Genomic DNA, 21,598 nt, shown 5'->3' on the forward strand with positions numbered 1-21,598 from the left:
TAAGAACAGATTTAGGTATGATATAGGTATATACATTTGGGAAACACTGAATCAAACAAAGTTAAAAGTAGGTTTCTTAGTTGAGCATAGTAGCATGGGCCTGTAGTCCTAGCTACTGGGGAAGCTAAGGCAAGAGGATTGCTTGAGCCCAGGAGTTCAAGTTCAGCCTGGGGAACATAGCGAGACCCCATTTCTTTAAAAACTTTTTCTTTTAACTGCAGGCCTTCTCAGAGTTATTAATACACCATTGTGCCTTGTGAATTTCCAGGAGGAGATTACAATATGTTGTGTTTCCCAAATTTATTTTACCTTGGAATTGTTTAAGGAATACCTAGTTTTTTCCCAGAACTTTAGTGTTCTGAGACACACAATTTATTATTCAAGAATTTTCCACATAATGTAAACCTTCTGTAATACTAATTTTGGTTCATAGATTATTAAAGAGAAAAAACAAAGTATGAAAGGAAACTATTAATTATTAACTATTATTTTCCCCAAAAACACTAAAGCCTTTTAAATGTTAATAAAGAACACATCTCATTCTCTTTAATGACAGGTGTCATTTATTGAGAGTATTTTCTCACAGTTTTGCAAGTTTTTCAGCATTGACCCTAAATTTTATTTCTTGGAAACCACACCCAAATCCTGGGTGCTCAATTGAAATAAAACAATACCCTAGTCAACATAACATGCTTGTTAGCATCTTTATTATTTAATATAGTGGGTCAGTAAAACATTCTTGTTATCTAGGTGTGATTTTTAAATTGGGGAGAATAAAGAATTACCATCTAATCTAAGTATTTTTTTTCTTTCTCTCCATATTTAGTTCTTAAACACTTCCAGTAACCATGAAAACTCAGACTTGGAAATGCCTTCTTTAACTTCCACCCCCCTCATTGGTCACAAATTGACTGTTACAACACCATTTCATAGAGACCAGACTGTGAAAACTCAAAAGGAAAATGCTGTGTAAGTCTTTGGTTCAGGAATAAAATGATTTATCTTATTTACTTATATTTAATTAATGGAATATAGTCCCCAGATGTCTGATCCACTTGTATGTGCATGATTTTACTGACCATTTATATATAATCATGTCTATTCCCACATTGAATATATCTGTCCTGGGCATATTACAACTACCTACAGGTAGAAGATGGGAAGATAAACTAGATTCCTTTTGTAACTTACTCCAAAATTTCCTATATATGCACAAATAGTTTTCATGAAACTTTTCCATTCAGTTTGTTTGTTCCCACCATAAGGCCTTCTTATGAAAGCCAGATTTTCAGCCTCCTTTCCTCTCTAATTATAAGCTTCAGAATAAGAACGAGTATGGTTTCTTACCTAGTTTGTATTTTTATTTAATTTTATTTGTTTATTATTTATTTATTTTTAGTTTGTATTTTTTAATCTTATTTTTTCTTTTTGAATTTATGTGTAGATAGGACCTCTTCTGACATCCCCAGGAATATTATATGATTAGAAGCCAAGGGATGAGTAAGCAGTCATTTTTATTCAATAAAGCCTTAATCAATTCAGAGAAATGGTAGAGAAAGTGTGAATTGTCAGAAAGCTTGAAAAGAAATGCACTCTTATTTCGAAGTACAAAAAGTAAATTTTAAAAGGTTAACATGTTTTGTAGTATGGGCTCTGTTTTCGTGAATAGGGAAAACTGATTTGTAAATGACATCAGGTCTTCTTGATGCTCATAGTCTTATACAGATCATAGGCACTACATGTGTCTTCAGAGCCATTAAGGAAAGATGTTAAATCATTTAATGCTTTTAGTCTTCGAGGTATAATATTTTGAAATATTTGAAAATATGTGATATGCATATTCTCTTTTTCTTAACGAATAATATGATTAATCAGCATACCCCAATTCCATATCCGGAACAGAGTTTATTGTATTCAGTGGAAAAATGTTAAATGTAACAGGTAAAGCCATGTAGGGACATTTATTCTTTTATATTGAGCCACTGCTTGTTTTCTTTTTAAAGTTTTAGAACCCCAGCTATCAAAAGGTCAATCTTGGAAAGCTCTCCAAGAACTCCTACACCATTCAAACATGCACTTGCAGCTCAAGAAATTAAATATGGTCCCCTGAAGATGCTAGTAAGTTCTAGAAAAGTTTTTGGGTTTCATTGGTTTATTAGTCCCATCAGGAGTTCTCTCTGATGCAAAAATACCCACTCTTCCCTTTAGCCTCAGACACCCTCTCATCTAGTAGAAGATCTGCAGGATGTGATCAAACAGGAATCTGATGAATCTGGAATTGTTGCTGAGTTTCAAGAAAATGGACCACCCTTACTGAAGAAAATCAAACAAGAGGTAAACACGAAATCCTTTGGAAGCAACAAGCTGAGAATCCTGCCCCCTTTGTTCCTTGTGAGCAGCCTGATGTGTCTGCCATTGGCACTGTGCAACACCACCACTTTTCATGCAAGATTTTCATACAAGGTGCAGCGAAAAGGCACTGCCAGACTGTAGGCATCATCAACCTTTCCTTTGGGAAGCCAAGCCATCTCTATCTACTTCATGTTTGGGCAGAAAACATGCTAGAGAGTATCAAGAAAAGGGAGGGAAACAGGATTTTAATGTACTTTTAAACATTACTGATTATAGAAAGTTGATATTTCATTTTTAGATGTGAAGAATTGGAATTTAAATTAAAATAATAGTATCTTTAATTAATTGTATTAAAAAAAGGGAGGCCGGGTGCGGTGGCTCACGCCTGTAATCCCAGCACTTTGGGAGGCCGAGGTGGGCAGATCACAAGGTCAGGAGATCAAGATCATCCTGGCTAACATGGTGAAACCCCGTATCTACTAAAAATACAAAAAAATTAGCTAGGTTTGGTGGCGGGTGCCTGTAGTCCCAGCTACTCAGGAGTCTGAGGCAGGATTATGGCGTGAACCCGGGAGGCAAGTCTTGCAGTGAGCCAAGATCGCACCACTGCACTCCAGCCTGGGCGACAGTGAGACTCCGTCTCAAAAAAAATAAAAATTAAAATTAAAAAAGGGAATCTAACCTGCAAGGATCAAAGTTTTAGCTTGTTGGCAACAGCTGTTTTCCAGCAGGTTAGATACAGTGCTTCTTGAATTTATTTTCATGTAAAGTAAGTATTTTTTTTTTATAGCTAAAAATCTGATTTGCTTATTTAGTAATGGAGAGTTTTACCAGAAGTGTGATTAAAAACCAGTCTTTTGTCACCAAAAGATCTTTTATGTCACCAAAATAAAATCCTTGACAGATACAACACTACTAGGTGTATCATTAAAATATATTCTTAATAGAATAAACACCTAGAATCAGGACATTGGTTGAAAATGTAGGAGCTTTATAGGGGCAGTAAATTTGGAGCTAGTCACATTTTAAATTTGCCATCAGTGGTTCTTTATTGAATCCACTGATGGCAAATTTAGCTGATAGTGTATTTAGAGCAAATTGAGCTGATAGTGTAAGTTAGCAACATAGTTTTTAAGTATTTGAGGGACTGGCCAGAAATATACTCCTGACTGTACATGTTTCATAGGAAGTTCTAGAAACAACAAAGCACTTTCTATATGCTTTTAGGTGGAATCTCCAACTGATAAATCAGGAAACTTCTTCTGCTCACACCACTGGGAAGGGGACAGTCTGAATACCCAACTGTTCACGCAGACCTCGCCTGTGGCAGATGCACCGGTAAGTACGTGTGCACCAGCCCCCAAGTTGTTATGTGACGCTGGTGCCTCACAAAATCCTGTGTGTGGCATGTGGGGCTGCTGCGGTTTCAGCACTCCCTCTTTAAGGCATCTTATTTCTAAATATTCTCCTGCACGTGATTTTTTAAAAATGATTATTAATGTAGAGTATAAAGTTGAGATTTTTTCATGTATTAGAAACATTGCAGACTTTTTCATTATTTGTTTTCTTATTATTTGAGTGCCTTGGCCATTTAAAAAAATCTGCTACATGGATATAAAAACTATGTTCATTTATATATTTTCCTTTATTTGTCTTCTAAATAATATTATCTTCTTGTTAAGTTGTCTCTTGTTTGGTTTGTGTAGGATCTCATATGGTATCAACCACGTTGTCTATAGTAGATGCCCAGGATTGTACCCAATTGCTTTGGGTTACTACCACCATTTTTAAAGTTTATAATTTGTGAATGGTTGTCCTTATGTCTTAAGAAAAATCAGAGCTAATAACAACTGCTAAGATTTATTTAGTGAGGGCCGGGCGTGGTGGCTCACGCCTGTAATCCAAGCACTTTGGGAGGCAGAGGCGGGCAGATCACGAGGTCAGGAGATCGAGACCATCCCGGCTAACACGGTGAAACCCTGTCTCTACTAAAAATACAAAAAATTAGCTGGGCGTGGTGGCAGGCGCCTGTAGTCCCAGCTACTCGGGAGGCAGAGGCAGGAGAATGGTGTGAACCCGGGAGGCAGAGCTTGCAGTGAGCCGAGATTGTGCCACTGCACTCCAGCCTGGGCGACAGAGCGAGACTCCGTCTCAAAAAAAAAAAAAAAAAAAAAGATTTATTTAGTGGGTACTAAGTGGTAAGTACTGTTCTGGGGGCTTTCGATGAAATGATTCAGTTAATTCTCACAATTATACTGTAAGGTTGGTATTATTTTTGTTAATTTTTATTTTTTTTGAGACGGAGTTTCGCTCTTGTTGCCCAGACTGGAGTGCAATGGCACGATTTCGGCTCACCGCAACCTCTGCCTCCCGGGTTCAAGCGATTCTCCTGCCTCAGTCTCCTGAGAAGCTGGGACTACAGGCGCGCGCCACCACGCCCGGCTAATTTTGAATTTTTAGTAGAGACAGGGTTTCTCCATGTTGGTCAGGCTGGTCTTGAACTCCCGACCTCAGGTGATCCACCCGCCTCGGCCTCCCAAAGTTCTGGGATTACAGGCATGAGCCACTGCACCCAGCCAGGTGGGTATTATTATCATTTCTATTATGTCAACTGGAAAACAGGGGCACAAAGAGGCTTAGTCATTTGCTCAAGATTATATACCTAATAAGGGATGGTGCTGGGTCGGAATTCAGAAGGTCTTGTTCTAAATTCGCTACTTTTCACCATTTTTTGCCAATAATTTATAGCTCTAAAACATTGATAGTTCTGTACCAATATATGAAATAAAGTGTTCTCTCCCCAGAACTTAGTAAATCTTCTATTTTGAAAGGCATGTATTTATTAATTCATTTAGCAGATGTTTTTTGAGTGCCTAACACATGCCTAGAACTCTGGGATCCCAAAGGAGCTTTGTGTTGTGGTGATGTTTGCCACAATGGGATTAAGGTTCAGACATAGTTGAGTTCTCCTTTTAGCTCATAGTGGGGAGAATTTCTGGCAGATAACTGCATTTTTTTATGCTAATGTGTATCATCTCATAGTAATCTACTCTCTACAGTGTTAGAAAAATGTTGGCTCTCATATTAGCCAACCTCATTTAAATTTCAAATTATTCTCTTCCCTTTAGAATATTCTTACAAGCTCCGTTTTAATGGCACCAGCATCAGAAGATGAAGACAATGTTCTCAAAGCATTTACAGTACCTAAAAACAGGTCCCTGGCGAGCCCCTTGCAGGTAATTACTATTCCAACATTAGTATTTTAAAATTAATTCACTGAAAAACTGTCATCTTCAGCGGTGGTGGTGGTGGTGGTGGTGGTGGTGATGGTAGTGCTGGTGGTCTGTTTTTCGTTTTCAACGTTTTAGACATAGAGGAGTAATGCTTTTATACAATTCTTGATGTCTAGAAAAATCCAATAATTCCTTTTTGCTATTCATATGAGACATGCTAGAAATTTTTATGAGTGCAGATTCCCCAAAGCATGATGAAATGAAACATTTCTTATTGTGAGTGAGACTAAGATGTATTACACATGTGTCACTATCTTCTTCTGCCCTCAAATGTTTTATAAAAATATATCGATATAGTTTACTTTATGTTCCAAATTTTTTATTTTTTATGCTGTATCCCTAGGCAACCAAAGCTCAGAGACTGTTCCAATTTTAAATGAAGTCTGAAATTAGTCAGACAGAAAATAATTGCAATGTATTTGACTGTCAGAATAAGAAAGTCAACTGTCAATGTTGTGAGGCCAATCTGAAGTTGACCATCTGCTGTCAGGTTTTAATATCAAAAGAGATTTCCCTTGTAACCCTAAAGTGGGTGTGTGTTGATGAAATATAACAAATTCCAAATTAATCCTGAGCCAAATGTAAATAAGAATGCAAATTTTGCTTCCCTAAATTATTTAAAGCAGTTTCTAACATTAAATAGCCCAATACCCAGCCACCTGCAGAGCCCTCTCCTCCATCCCCCTGTGCCATGCAGAGGGAAACTTCATAACCCTAGAGGAAGTGAAGAGCCTGGATTCAGAAGCTGAAAGTCATATTTCTTGCTGTAAGTTAAATGGCACGATCATAGGACAGCAGCCTTTGAGAGTCTGCCCATTCCCTTAAAGGGATTTCCCATCCTTGTGATGCTTTCTCGTTCCAAATTGTGAGAATCTGAAAACTTGCCCTGTTTAAGTATTTGCGACGCTTACTTTTTCAGGGTTTTTTGTTGATATTGCTTTGTTTTTTGAAACAAGGTCTTACCCTGTGGCCCAGGCTGGAGTGTGGTGGGGTGATCTCGGCTCACTGCAACCTCCGCCTCCCAGATTCAAGTGATTCTCGTGCCTCAGCCTCCCAATTAGCTGGAATTACAGGTGTGAGCCCCCAGCAACCCAACTGTTTTTTTTATTTTTGGATAGAGACGAGGTTTTGCCATGTTGGCCAGGCAGGTCTTGAATTCCTGGTTTCAAGTGATCTGCCCACCTAGGCCTCCTACAGTGCTGGGATTACAGGTGTGAGCTACCGCACCCGGCTGGTACTTAGTATTATTTTTAAATAAGGGTTGCAAGCACATTTTGTTTAATTAAATCAGATTGCTTCCTTCCTGGCCTCTCTCTGACAGCAATTGTTTTGGTAAAATGGCTGTGGACTGGAGTGTGAGACAGGGAGTCAGTATTTATGGGGAATCTGGACAAGTTCCTGCGTCAGTGAGGCTAGAGTCGGCCCCGTGTGGAGAAGACTCAGAATATCACAAAGAGGCCGGACGCAGTGGCTCATGCCTGTAATCCCAGCACTCTGGGAGGCCAAGGCGGGCGGAAAACTTGAGGTCAGGAGTTTGAGACCAGCCTGGCCAACACGGTGAATCCCCATCTCTACTAATCCCAGCTACTCGGGAGGCTGAGACAGGAGGATCACTTGAACCCAGGAGGCAGAGGCTGCAGTGAGCCGAGATCGTGACACTGCACTCCAGCCTGGGTGACAGAATGAGACTCCATCTCAAAAAAAAAGAATATCACAAAGAATTGGGAGAGGAGGAAGAGAATGAACTCCACTCAGACATAAGAGGAACCCAGAAAGGGAGTTACAAAGATTTCAAGGCAAAGGGTAGCCATTTCAAAATTTTCCTGAGAGCAGTTCTTAGGTCCAGAAGGAAAGCTTTTGCTTTTTTTTTTTGTTATTATTCCCACCTAAGTTACTTGGCCCTTGGTTTCTAGAGAACAGAATTCAACTACTGCTATTAGTGTTTTAATTAAGTTAGATTAAGTTTTGTGTATATTTTCTAACCTAGTCTGGGGCCAACTTGTATTTGTAGTAGCATAGAAAAAGTCTGTTCTAAATTTCAAAAAGCCAACACATAAATATACTTGGGGACAATTACCATTACATAAGTTGAAACCCAGAGTTCAGTATTGAACTTTATCAGTATATTTGTATTTTATTTAATGGAAATATTGGTTATCTTTGAAACTCAAAATTAAGTTATAGCTCTATTTTATGAATCCGTATTCTCCTGTCTATCAGTGAGTCATATTGGCACTTTATTGATTGTAACATCTGTACACTGAGATTAAGTTGTGTATGGTGAAGGTAATATTTGTCAATTCTATCAAACTGAATAATTGAGACTTGAAAGTTAATTTTAGAGTCAATACTCCTGCCTAAACTATATAGTTTACTGTTTTACACTGACCAGATATATTTTAATAATCTGCTGTAAAGCCAGGCGCAGCGGCTCATGCCTGTAATCACAACACTTTGGGAAGCCAAGACTGGAGGATAGCTTGAGACCAGGAGTTTGAGACCAGCCTGGGCAACATAGCGAGACTCAGTCTCTATTAAAAACTAATTAGCTGGGCTGGGCGTGGTGGCTCATGCCTGTAATTCCAGCACTTTGGGAGGCCGAGACGGGCGGATCACGAGGTCAGGAGATTGAGACCATCCTGGCTAACACGGTGAAACCCCGTCTCTACAAAAAATACAAAAAAATTAGCCAGGCGTAGTGGCGGGCACCTGTAGTCCCAGCTACTCAGGAGGCTGAGGCAGGAGAATGGCGTGAACCCAGGAGGCGGAGCTTGCAGTGAGCTGAGATAGCGCGACTACACTCCAGCCTGGGTGACTGAGCGAGACTCCATCTCAAAAAATAATAATAATAATTAGCTGGGTGTAGTGGTACACACCTGTAATCCTAGCTACTTGGGAGGCTAGGACAGGAGGATCCCTTAAGCCCAGGAGTTCGAGGTTACAGTGAGCTATGATTATACCCCTGCACTCTAGCCTGGGAGACAAGAGCAAGACCTTGTGTCTAAAAAAATTTTTTTAAGGCCAGCCGCGGTGGCTCACACCTGTAATCCCAGTACTTTGGGAGGCTGAGGTGGGTGGATCACAAGGTCAGGAGTTTGGGACCAGCCTGGCCAACATGGTGAAACCCTGCCTTTACTAAAAATACAAAAAAATAGCCGGGCGTGGTGGTGCGCACATGTAATCCCAGCTACTTGGGAGGCTGTGGCAGGAGAATTTCTTGAACCCAGGAGGTGAAAGTTGCAGTGAGCCCAGATCACGCCATTGCACTCCAGCCTAGGCAATAGAGTGAGACTCCATCTCAAAAAAAAAAAAAATTTAATCTGCTGTAATAGATACTAATTTATTTTAAGACATACTTAGTGAATGTTGTTCTACATACTTGCCAGTTGGGAGGAAAAAAGAAATATTCACTAAATGAATGAATGTTATACACCAAGTATCTCCTTCATTTTATGTCCTGGAGTTCTAGCTTCTGATACCACAGAAATATGTGATTTCTAAAATGTTTCAGACTATTGTGATAAGTATTGGAAAATGCATCAAGTGACTCTAAATATTTAAACATACATCGCCTGTATTTCATATAATCCTGACTCAATAATATTTCTATAGATGTTTTCATGCAGTTTGGTAATTTTGTTTGTTTAAAACACAGTGCTATTTCATATATTTCTATTGATAATCCAATTTGACCTAATTAGGCATATTTCTCACACATGGTATTATTGAACATATTGCACATTTATTAAATGATATGTATTTTACTTAAGAGTACTTTATATAATCTGTAATTTTTGTAATTTGTACTTATAATAAATCAAATATTAAGTGGGATTTTAGCCAAACCATCTAGACATTTTTGTCATAATGCTTTTATTAAAACAGCAAAATAGGAGTTTCAAAATATTTTAAAATTTGAATACTTCTAAAATGTAAAATGTTTGCAACTGGTGTAATGCAGTTGATCATCTATCCCTCTAAATTGTCTAAATAACTTAGGTGCAAGAACAGTTTATTGAAGAACACAGGAACTACGCAATTCTGTGTTTTATCATTTCAGTTTTAATCATCCCGGCTTGATTATGGCAATAACATTTTAGACAAGCAATTATTACTATTTTTGAGGCCCATACACTGGGCCATTATGGTTTTGCTTCTAACATACATATAAATGCACATGCAATATGTATAAATTACGTTTGCTGTTTTAAAATTAGAAATGCCGAGAAGCTGTGTGGTTGACATTTTATTATAAATTTTATACACACATAGAAATATGGAAAATATACTATGTTCTAGAGTCAACAGTTGTTATCATTTTGCCATATATACCTCATCTCTTTTTTTTTTTTTGAGATGGAATCTCATTCTGTCACCCAGGCTGGGGTGCAGTGACGCGATCTCAGCTCACTGTAACCTCTGCCTCCCAGGTTCAAGCGATTCTCCTGCCTCAGTCCCCTGGGTAGCTGGGACTACAGACATCTGCCTGGTTAATTTTTGTATTTTTAGTAGAGATAGGGTTTCACCATGTTGACTAGGCTGGTCTTGAACTGCTGATCTCAAGTGATCCACCTGCCTCGGCCTCCCAAAGTGCTGGCCTTATAGATGTGAGCCACCACGCCTGGCCTACCTCATCTCTTTTTTATGAAGTTTTTATTTTTATTTTTTAATTTTTTTTTTTTTTTGAGACAGGGTCTCGTTCTGTCACCCAGGCTGGAGTGTGGTGGCACGATCTCGGCTCACTGCAACCTCCACCTCTTGGGTTCAAGTGATTCTTCTGCCTTAGCCTCTCGAGTAGCTAGAACTACAGGCGCGTGTCACCATGCCGGCTAATTTTTGGTATTTTTAGTAGGGACAGGGTTTCACCGTGTTAGCCAGGATGGTCTCGATCTCCTGACCTCATGATCGGCCCGCCTCAAGTGCTGGGATTACAGACGTGAGCCACCGCCCCCGGCCAGTTTTTTATTTTTTATTTTTTTGAGACAAGGCCTTGCTCTGTCACCCAGGCTGGAGTGCAGTGGCAAGATCATGGCTCACTGCAGCCTACCTCCTGGACTCAAGCAATCCTCCTACCTCAGCCTCCCGAGTAGCTGGGACTATAGGCACATGCCACCATGCCCAGCTAGTTTTTTTTTTGTTTTTTTTTTAAGAGATGGGGTCTTGCTGTGTTGCCCAGCCTGTCCTCAAACTCCTGGGCTCAAGCAGTCCTTCTGCCTTGACCTCCCAAAGTGCTGGGATTACAGGCAGGAGCCACCCTGCCCAGCCTGAAGTATTTTAAAGTAAATTCCAACTAATATAACATTTTATTCTCGTGTACTTCCAGATGTGTCTCTAAAAATAGACATTTTTATATATAACCTAATACCATCATTACATATTTAACAATAATTCTTTAATCTTCTCATTCTCAGGTATATTTAAATTTTCCCATTAATCCAAAAAGGAATCAAAATTGAAACAATTTCACACATTGCATTTGGTTAAGCCTCTTAAATCTCTTTTACTCTCTAGTCCAGTGCTGTCTAATAGAACTTCTACAGTGATGTGAAGGAAATATCTAATATGCTGCTATCCACTATGATAGCCAGTGGCTTTTGAGCACTTGAAATATGGCAAGTGCTGCTGAGGAACAGAATTTTCAATTTGAATGAATTTAAGTTGCTTTAATTTAATAGCCACATTTCCTTACTCTCTTACTGGAATCAGCCATTTCCCCATGGTGCTCTGAATCCTCTTAGTGATAAATGGTACATAGACACCAAAATCAGGGTGCTAAGTCTGTCCATTGTTATGTGGTTCGTCATTGAGATACAAATAATTTTTTTTTTTTTTTTTTTTTTTGAGACAGAGTCTCACTCTGTCACCCAGGCTGCAGTGCAGTGGTACAATCTTGGCTTACTGCAACCTCCACCTCCTGGGTCCAAGCTATTCTCCTGCCTCAGTCTCCCAAGTAGTTGGGATTACAGGCACCCACCACCACACTCAGCTAATTTTTGCATTTTTAGTAGAGACATGGTTTCACCATGTTGGCCAGGCCAGGCTCAAACTCCCAACCTCAGGTGATCTGCCTGTCTCAGCCTCCCAAAGTGCTGGAATTACAGGTGTGAGCCACCACACCCAGCCAAGACTCAGTGAATTTTAATAATCCAGAGCTCTCCATGTATCCCCAATCTATAATTTACAGTGTTTAAATAGAGGCTTTTATAAGCCGTTATGTACACTCATGTTATGTTTGTTTTTTTAATTACTTAGTCTTTTTCCAAAAGGAATTTGCAACAGCTACATAATCTTATAATTGTTATGTTTCTTTTATATTTTCACAGTTGTTTTCATTTTAAATTGTAAAAGCAAACAGGATATTCTTACAATAAAAATGTTCTGAGATGTTTTTCATATTTGTGTCTTTCATGTGGCTCAGAATATATGAGATTTTCATGTCATATCATTGTCAGTATTCAGCCTTTTCTCCACATTGTGTGGGGTAGAGGATAGAGTCTAGAAGCTTATAAAATGGTCACAAATGAGGAAGTAGTGAAAACATTCAGCCTAGAAAGCGTGCATTTGTGGTAGGAAAGGCACTGTGGAACGCTGCTGGATTCTGCCGTTCAGTAGTTACCCGAGAGAGACCGAGGCAGACGCATAGCTCCCTCCTCAGCAAGGAGAAAAGAGTTGCCTGCTTTCCTCAGCGTGCTTTCCATTTCCTTTGTTTTGAAATAAGCACATTATGCTAATCAACTTTTCTTAAGGTAGACATTTTTATTGGTAGATCAAAAACTGTACTTTAAGTTATAAGCCTTCTGAACTTCTGTATTTTTCTCTTAAATTATAATTTCCTTTTATTCCTATCTAAAACCCAAGTGTAAAAGATGTGTTCATAGGCTTTCTACTCACTCACTTTCCTCTTTTTCGTAACCACAGAATGACAGCCTTAAATTTTAATTTCCTGACTTGGCTTGGCCATGGCCTGACTTTTTTAAAACAAGGAGTTTAAGTTAAAGAAATTTCTCCAGCCATTATTATTTAAACACATTTACACAGTATCAAAGAATTTAAAAATATTGCTAGCAGTTGATACTCCACTCAGCTTTCAGTTCAGCGTGTTTTAGATTGCTCCTATTATGTTATTTGTTTGTGAACTTTTATATTTTTCAAAAAAATAAGGCAAGCCCTTTTTGCCTGAGAGGCACTGCTGAGCAGTATAATAAACAAGCATGGGGGCAACAGAACCTGGGTTCCAGGCTAGACTCCACCATTTTCAAATGGCATGACTTTAATTCATCAAGTGAACACAATTAAGCAAACTATAAGTTTGGGACCGTGGAATATCCTTCACTCATCACACAGGTTACTGTGAAGATCAAATGGGTATAATATTGCTTTCAAGATGGCGGCACACTTGCCACTATACACTGGTGGTATTATTAGGCAGAGGCTCCACATAGTCCCTGTCCTTGAAATGCAGGCAAGGAGCCCTCACCAAAGGCCAGGGTGGTTTTTTGTTTTTCGGGTTTTTGTTTGTTTTTTTCATTGTGGTATATTATTTCCTCTGGCATGCTATTCCCTGTCCCACTCTTACAGAACTGTGTCAGTGGGTCACCAAAAGAGAGAGCTGATTCAACTGATTCCTTGAAATAAAGGTAGTCAGACCTCACGGTATGATGGAGATGAAGCAACAGATGTACTGGTTTTCTCTATTTTTCTGCTGCTCGTGTTGTCATTTAAACAGACATGGAAACCGTCTGCACACGACAGAGATCTTTCTGAGCCTTTTTCATCTAGTGTGCTGTGCTGACCCGCTCCCCTGGATGCCTGCACACTCATTTGGTTCTCCCTTTTGGTCACTTTTTTCCACTTACCCTGGCAGAAATTCACGTGGCTGTCAGTAGTAATTCAGTGACCTGCTTTCAAAAAATGTTATAAATTAAGCAGCTTTTCTGTGTATAGCTTTTGGGTTGAACTGAGAAGGGCTAAGTGAAGGGAGAAACTATGTTGAGCTCAGAGTCAGAATGCCCTGCCCCAGACATCTTGAGATGTGGATTTTTCATTTGTTTTGTTTGGTGACACTTAGAGAGAATAAACATTCTGAGATAAAATCTTCCTTGGGCAGGCCAGCAAAGATAGAATTGCTTTAGAGCAATTTGGCACTGGTCTTAATCTTAATAGTTTGGAACTCATATGTGACTAAGGAAAAGGATATTGCAAAAAGTTGTGCCACCCTAGGCTATATGATATAAACTTAGAAAGTCTATCAATGTGAAAGGTGAAGAAACCTCTAGAGACATCTGGGACAAACTCCAAATTTGGGAAAGGTCCATCCACATTTGCAATTGTTAATTTATGCTTGGGAAGTGGAGGCTTTGGTGGATGAGGCAACTTCCAATCACCGTCTCGATTTTTATTTCCGTAACTTTTAAGATTATTTTCTATAGACAATCAATATTGCTGAAGTTGGACTCATTTAATTGATTTGTGCCAACCTAGGGAAGCATTTACTCTCGAGAAGAGTTTGGTAACCATTAATCTTACCTTAGCAACATTTCAGTTTAAGCTTATCCCTGACTTTCCAGAGACAACTAAAGATTTCTACAGTCTCTCTTATAACTGATCCATTTTTTCAAAAGATGTCCCTTTGGGAAGGAATTCTCATTTTTAGAATTTTAGTCCAGAGGAAGTATTTTTTTTTCAGATAGGTGAAATAGAATAAGCAGAAAATTCTTATTTTTTACTGTTTTAGATACCATTGATGCCTGCTTATTTTAAAACAAAACACAATAAAAACATAATACCATCTGATGAGTTGCTTTGGTTTTACTTTTTTTTTTTTTTTTTTTAGTTTATACAAGTTTCTTATTAGGTCAGCAAATTGTAAAACACATAATTTGCCAAGGCTTTTGAAGCCAGCAGATACTGGGTGAAGTTGCTGTATGAATATAATAATAAGAACCGTTTTTGTTCAGCTTGATGAAAAAACTATTCATGTTCTAAATGAAAATGTGAAGATCATCTAATTCTGACAGAAAACCACCTGTGGACATGGTCTTGTTTCTTTTTATTTCTTCTGTTTTCTACAAAGGATGGCAATATTTATTTAAAGTGCTTTAACAGGATATCCCAGTTAAAGCTTTGACAGACTGTTTATAGTTCACTTCTGCCCAGGGGCAATTAAAGGCATATTACAGGATAAGCGAGATGACTCCCCGGCCACAGGAGGAGGATGTGTGGGTAGGATTATTAATGTTGAAATGAATTATGATAGAGTGACATGTCTGCAAGAGCACCATGGGTTAGTAACTTAACAAGAATTCATATGCAGAAACCCATAATTCTCAGCAGTTCTTTAGGGTAAATGAAACTAAAGTTTAGGGAGAGAGAACAAGGAGAATTTGCAAAGATATGTATGACAGTATTTAAAAATGTTCTTCCAGCACAAAGACATTAATCTTCCTTTGTCAAAATAATTCTTTCTGCATGAAAAGTTGGCATGGGGCTCCCAGGCTTCAGGTAAGATGGGAGAAAGGGAGCATTTCTTTTTTTTTGTACCAAAGTACTCAATCTTCTGATCTTCCTTGACTTTCACGACATAGGCATATGTCTACTCTGACCAGTTTGTTTCATTTATTGTGGTAAGATGTGCTTGTCTTGTGCTTTCCTGGTGCAGAAAAGGAGCTGCCTCGCTCATGCTTGGTGGCCTTTTTGTTCCTACACACAGTGGTTCTCGTACACGGTGGCTACCACATCCTGGTGTTTGTCTATACTGGGAGAATCAGGCGTTCCAAGTCATCTTGGCTGCCCTAGCTCTGAGCTTCAGGGAATATATGACTCAGAAATGCTATGCTTTCTGGAATTTGGATATTTCATTTTTATTTGTTTCTTGGTAAATTCTCTCTTGACTCAGGAGAAGCTAACTGTTTGGAAAGGTCTCTCAGAACTCTAATTAAAAATAAATGGTACCTTCTTTATATTGATCTCATTTTTAAATACCTAGTCCTGGAGGAAGAGCTAAATATGAATACAGTGATGAGCCATGTAGGGGATCTCACAGGAACACAGTCGGATTTCAAGTTGAAAGTAGATTCAGTTGATAATACTTAGTACTAGATTCTCCTGAATCGACTTTGGGAATTCTGAGTCAGCCTAAGGACTATATTACAAAGGATCGGACCTTGACTTTTAGGCCAGGTATAGTGGCTCACGCCTGTAATCCCAACACTTTGGGAGGCCGAGGCAAGTGGGTCACTTCAGTCCAGGAGGTTGAGACCAGCCTGTGCAACACAGTGAGACCCTGTCTCTACCAAAAATACAAAAATTAGCCAGGTGTAGTGTAGCAACTGCCTGTAGTCTGAGCTACTGAGGAGGCTGAGGTTGGAGAATCAACTTTAACCCTGGAGATGGAGGCTGCAGTGAGCTGTGATTGTGCCAGCCTGGGCAAGGAGCAAGACCCTCTCTCAAAAACAAAAACAGAAAAGACACAGAACTTGACTTTTAACAAGAGGCATAGTAATAGCAAGCATAAGATTGTTTTAACATAGCATTTAAGATAATTTACACATTTAGAAAATTAATTCTGACTGGTTGTAGTAGCTTATCCTTAATCCCAACACTATGAGAGGCCAAGGCAGGAAGATCACCTGAGGCCAGGAGTTTGAAACCAGCCTAGGCAACATAGCGAGACCCCCACTCTCTACAAAAAATTTTTTTAAAAAAACATAGCTGGGCGTGGTGACACACTCCTGTAGTCCCAGCTACTCAGGAGGCTGAGGCAGGAGGCTCGCTTGACCCCAGGAGTTTGAGGGAGTTGTGATCACGCCCCTGCACTCCAGCCTGGGCAACAGAATGAGGCCCTATATCTAAAAAAAGAAAAATAGAAAAGAAAATTCTATATTGATTGAAGCCCAGCTAAATAGAAAAAGAAAATTCTAATAGGCCATTTTAAAGACTTTGGAAAAATTCTTAGCTAGAGTAAAACAGAAACAGTCCTTTCTTTCCTGGTTCTCACATCTCCATTCTCACCTTCATTCCCCTTCCCCTCCATTCGTTTCAAGTATTTTTCTTTTCTATGTGTGTCTTTATGTAAATTTAAATTTACATACAAGATATTATGATATGAAGATATTTCATTCTGCTTCCTGTTTTGTCACTTGCTCTTTAAGATCCAAGTCCTTGGCTCCATGTGCATCTAATCATTGCTATAAGCCCTGCATCGTACTTCATATTCACCATATTGAACTATTCACCCTCAAGTAGTCACTATTAAATGTCACACTGTTGTAGCGACTACAAATGCAAGCTCAGTAACTGAAAAGATAACATTAAATTTTGTTTTTTAATTGGTTTCCTGTGTCAATTTCATGTTTCGGGAATTTGTATGGACAGATAGACACCAGAGAGATATGTGTATTTCACCTGCATGCTTGAGGCTAGAGAAACATGATTTCTTCAGAACTATTTCAAATACTGTAACTAACCTGGTAATTTTGTTTAGGAAAACATTAAATTCGGAATAGAAGGCAATTCAGAATACCTGTCTGTTATCTTTGTCTTGTCATTTTTGAGATACTCAGTTCATGGAAAATATTATGATAATCCATCTTGCTGTGTAGTATTTCAAGTTATATGTTGAGCCTCTGAGCTTTCAGAGTGAACATTTCTATTCGTAGACAGTGCTGTTGACATCAGTGGGGAGATGGCACAAGCTTTGTGCCCTAGGAAAGTTTAAAAGCTAGAACATTACACTGCAAACCCTATGTCAGGAAACTTTGTTCCAGCAGCTAGGCAAGGAAACCCTACCACTGTACCCATACCTTGTTTTAGTAGAATTATGTTTCTTTGCTAAAAAGTCTAGGGACTCTCACACCCCATCTCAACACTATCCTGGATTCCAAGGCCCTGGTGCCCTGAGCACACAATTTCCCAGGTTCCTTTTATTGTTCCTGATAAGAACTCGAATAGAGGCAGCGTCTGGTACTCACTAGGGATGTGTTCCCATGGGTGACATTCTTGCTCCATCATTTCTTACCTGGGTAACCTTGAGTATGGCGCCTAAATCCTCTCTTCCTTTCAAATTACCTGGTCTGTAAAATGGATGCAGTGAATGGTACCTATGCCACAGGTGTTTTTTGTGAGAATTAAATGAGAGAAGTTATATCAATAACACTTAGAGGCATGCGGGGCATATAGTGAGGGCTTGTTTTATGTTGTCGTGTAACCCTTTCTTTCTCTGCCCTCCGCCCCTCCACATCCCCTCCCACTGGCAATGTATAAATTGCAGCTTCCTGCCTCTTTCCTGCTATCTTGCTCCCTGGATGACATCCCTGCGTTTCCACCTCTCTCTCCCCTAATCTTAGCTGTTTTCACCCTTTCCCCATAGCATTGCCTTGACAGTTCCTCATGTCCCATCCTCTCTTCCCATGGGCAACACCACAAACCTGCACACACGGCCTGTTATTATTCCTCCTGTTTCACCTGTGTCCATTCTGTCTCATAAAGGACACTGTAGGCTCTGAAGAGCTAAGGCCTTTCTTATTCTTTTGTCCCATGGAAAATAATCCCTCCAGATAGCAATACCAGGAATAGTGCCTTTTCTAACCCACTGGTTTCCTTTTGAGCTTACAGCCACCAAATCTTATGTCTGTTTGTGTTTCTGTTCCCCTCTCTGCATTGACTGCTAGAGAGATCAGAGTCAAGCGGGAGGTTACATCTAGCTGGGGCACTGTGCTTTATGGCAGGTGTTTTGTGTGCAAATCTCATACCATCTTCGTGTTATGAACAACTAAGTTGTTCCTTAGTGTCCATGGGGGATTTGTTTCAGAACCTGCAAGGACACCAAAGTCCAGGGATGCTCAAGTCTCTGATATAAAATAGCATTGTGTTTGCATATAATCTATACACATCTTCCCATATAAATTTTTTTATTATTTGTATACATTCATGGGGTACAAGTGTAATTTTGTTACATGGATATATTGCATAGTGGTCAAAGTCAAGGCTGTGAGTGTATTTATCACTGGAATAACGTACATTGTAACCGTTCATTCCTGTATACTTTAAATCATCTCTAGATTACTTATAATAGCTAATACAATGTAAATGCTATGGAAATAGTTGTTATATTGTTAGGGGATAATGACAAGGAAAAAACCTATACATGTTCAATACACAGCAATTTTTTTTCCTGAATATTTTTGATCTGCCATTGATTGACTCTATGGATGTGGAACCCACAGATATGGAACCCACAGATGCAGAGGGCCAACTGGGTTTATTTTTTCCAAACTTGTTTCCCTATTACTCTGCTTTATACACATTTTTAAACTCTGTTGTCTTGTATTTCTTTTGTAATCATCTTACGTCCTTTTGGAAACCAAGTGGGGCATAAATAGTACGTGTTTGCATTTGAGGCAACACAGAGGCATCGCAGGAGCTGGAGACAGCAAAGTTCAAAGCCAGTCCACCACTTACCTACAGAGTGGCCTTGGGCAAGTTACCTCTATTTTCTGTCTCCATTCTCTAGCCTGTCTAGAGAGAGAATGAACCTGCCTCCTGGGGTGATTGTGCTGTTTTAATGAAATAATGCATGTGAAATGTGAAGTGCCACTGTCCCTGGCATGGAGATGCTGTCCTTAGGTATTAGGTCCATCTTGTGTCTTCTAGTGTATCTTTAAAAATTAAACTATACTGGCTTTATGCCTGTAATCCCAGCACTTTGGGAGGCCAAGATGGGCAGATCACTTGAGTCCAGGAGTTCAAGACCAACCTGGGCACATGGTGAAACGCTGTCTCTACAGAAAATACAAAAATTAGTGGGGCTTGGTGGCACATGCCTGTAGTCCCAGCTGCTTGGGAAGCTGAGGTAGGAGGATCACTTGAGCCCAGGAGGCTGAGGCTACAGTGAGCTGTGATTGCACCAATACTGATCCGCCTGGTATGACAGAACATGACTCTGTCTCAAAAAAAAAGAAAAAAATTAAACTATACTGATAAATATTTCTAAAGTAATTGATGAAAACATATATATGACACTTAGCAGGTGTGGATCAATTCCAGCGCGTGCATGAGCTGCTTTGCACTGCGGCTACGGCACTCAGCAGTTTGCTTAGTGAGTAGATGGCCATAGCTCACCTTAGGTATCTGGAGAATAATGCTCATTCCTGTCTCCAGCTTTGTAAAATTGCCTAATAGACTGAAGGCATTAAAATATGAAGATGTGATTATATCTTATGAAGCTGCTTGGAATGAGTTTTCCCTCTTAACAAATAATTTCTGATCATCCATATCCCTTAAGAACACTGGATTTCTGGGGGCCAGGGAGGTAAGACTCTATCTGACAAAGCCTTCCTGGTGTCAACCACTTGCCATCTGTTGGTCAATACTGGCCCTGCTGGGTCTATAGAATGAGCTTCTTTGTTTGACGTTTCTGTTGCCGTCCCTTTCTCCATCAGCCTTGTAGCAGTACCTGGGAACCTGCATCCTGTGGAAAGATGGAGGAGCAGATGACAGCTTCCAGTCAAGCTCGTAAATACGTGAATGCATTCTCAGCCCGGACGCTGGTCATGTGAGACATTTCCAGAAAAGCATTATGGTTTTCAGAACACTTCAAGTTGACTTGGGATATATCATTCCTCAACATGAAACTTTTCATGAATGGGAGAAGAACCTATTTTTGTTGTGGTACAACAGTTGAGAGCAGCACCAAGTGCATTTAGTTGAATGAAATCTTATTGGATTTCACCCAACTAAAAGGATTTTTAAAAATAAATAACAGTCTTACCTAAATTATTAGGTAATGAATTGTAGCCAGTTGTTAATATCTTAATGCAGATTTTTTTAAAAAACATAAAATGATTTATCTGTATTTTAAAGGATCCAACAGATCAGTATTTTTTCCTGTGATGGGTTTTTTGAAATTTTACACATAAAAGGTACTCCAGTATTTCACTTTTCTCGATCACTAAACATATGCATATATTTTTAAAAATCAGTAAAAGCATTACTCTAAGTGTAGACTTAATACCATGAGACATTTAATCCAGATTGTAAATGCTCATTTATGGTTAATGACATTGAAGGTACATTTATTGTACCAAACCATTTTATGAGTTTTCTGTTAGCTTGCTTTAAAAATTATTACTGTAAGAAATAGTTTTATAAAAAATTATATTTTTATTCAGTAATTTAATTTTGTAAATGCCAAATGAAAAACATTTTTTGCTGCTATGGTCTTAGCCTGTAGACATGCTGCTAGTATCAGAGGGGCAGTAGAGCTTGGACGGAAAGAAAAGAAACTTGGTGTTAGGTAATTGACTATGCACTAGTATTTCAGACTTTTTAATTTTATATATATATACATTTTTTTCCTTTTGTAATACATTTGAAAACTTGTTTGGGAGACTCTGCATTTTTTATTGTGGTTTTTTTGTTATTGTTGGTTTATAAAAGCATGCATTGCACTTCTTTTTTGGGAGATCTGTGTTGTTGATGTTCTATGTTTTGTTTTGAGTGTAGCCTGACTGTTTTATAATTTGGGAGTTCTGCATTAGATCCGCATCCCCTGTGGTTTCTAAGTGTATGGTCTCAGAACTGTTGCATGGATCCTGTGTTTGCAACTGGGGAGACAGAAACTGTGGTTGATAGCCAGTCACTGCCTTAAGAACATTTGATGCAAGATGGCCAGCACTGAACTTTTGAGATATGACGGTGTACTTACTGCCTTGTAGCAAAATAAAGATGTGCCCTTATTTTACCTACTTTTGTTTTCTCTCTTATTTGTCACTATGGACAACAGTTACACTTTAAAGAAAATGGAGCAGACTCAAAGCACTTTCCTCTAATAATTGCACACCATATGCATTTCGTGTGAAGAAGCCAGGAATCATTACAATGGAGAAGAAAGAACAAGCACACCAAGTTAAATAATTCACAAACAATCACATGGACAATGGGGAGGAATCTTCCAG

At 39.1% G+C, this 21,598-nt stretch overlaps 1 protein-coding gene across 2 annotated transcripts in view; it reads left to right on the top strand.

The window, feature by feature from the left end:
- The window catches only part of MYB (MYB proto-oncogene, transcription factor), a 38,152-nt gene extending 16,764 nt beyond the window's left edge, over positions 1-21,388 (top strand). For both annotated transcript variants that reach the window (XM_054492449.2, XM_054492445.2), the window contains 6 exons: positions 827-969; positions 2,004-2,118; positions 2,209-2,334; positions 3,580-3,690; positions 5,481-5,588; positions 20,084-21,388. In XM_054492449.2, coding sequence (XP_054348424.1) covers positions 827-969; positions 2,004-2,118; positions 2,209-2,334; positions 3,580-3,690; positions 5,481-5,588; positions 20,084-20,200 — 720 coding nt within the window. In that variant the 3' untranslated portion in view covers positions 20,201-21,388. The remainder of the gene's footprint in view (positions 1-826; positions 970-2,003; positions 2,119-2,208; positions 2,335-3,579; positions 3,691-5,480; positions 5,589-20,083) is intronic.
- Positions 21,389-21,598: the final 210 nt, after the last annotated feature.

Source organism: Pongo pygmaeus, chromosome 5 (genome assembly GCF_028885625.2).
Source record: "Pongo pygmaeus isolate AG05252 chromosome 5, NHGRI_mPonPyg2-v2.0_pri, whole genome shotgun sequence".
Lineage (NCBI taxonomy): Eukaryota > Metazoa > Chordata > Mammalia > Primates > Hominidae > Pongo > Pongo pygmaeus.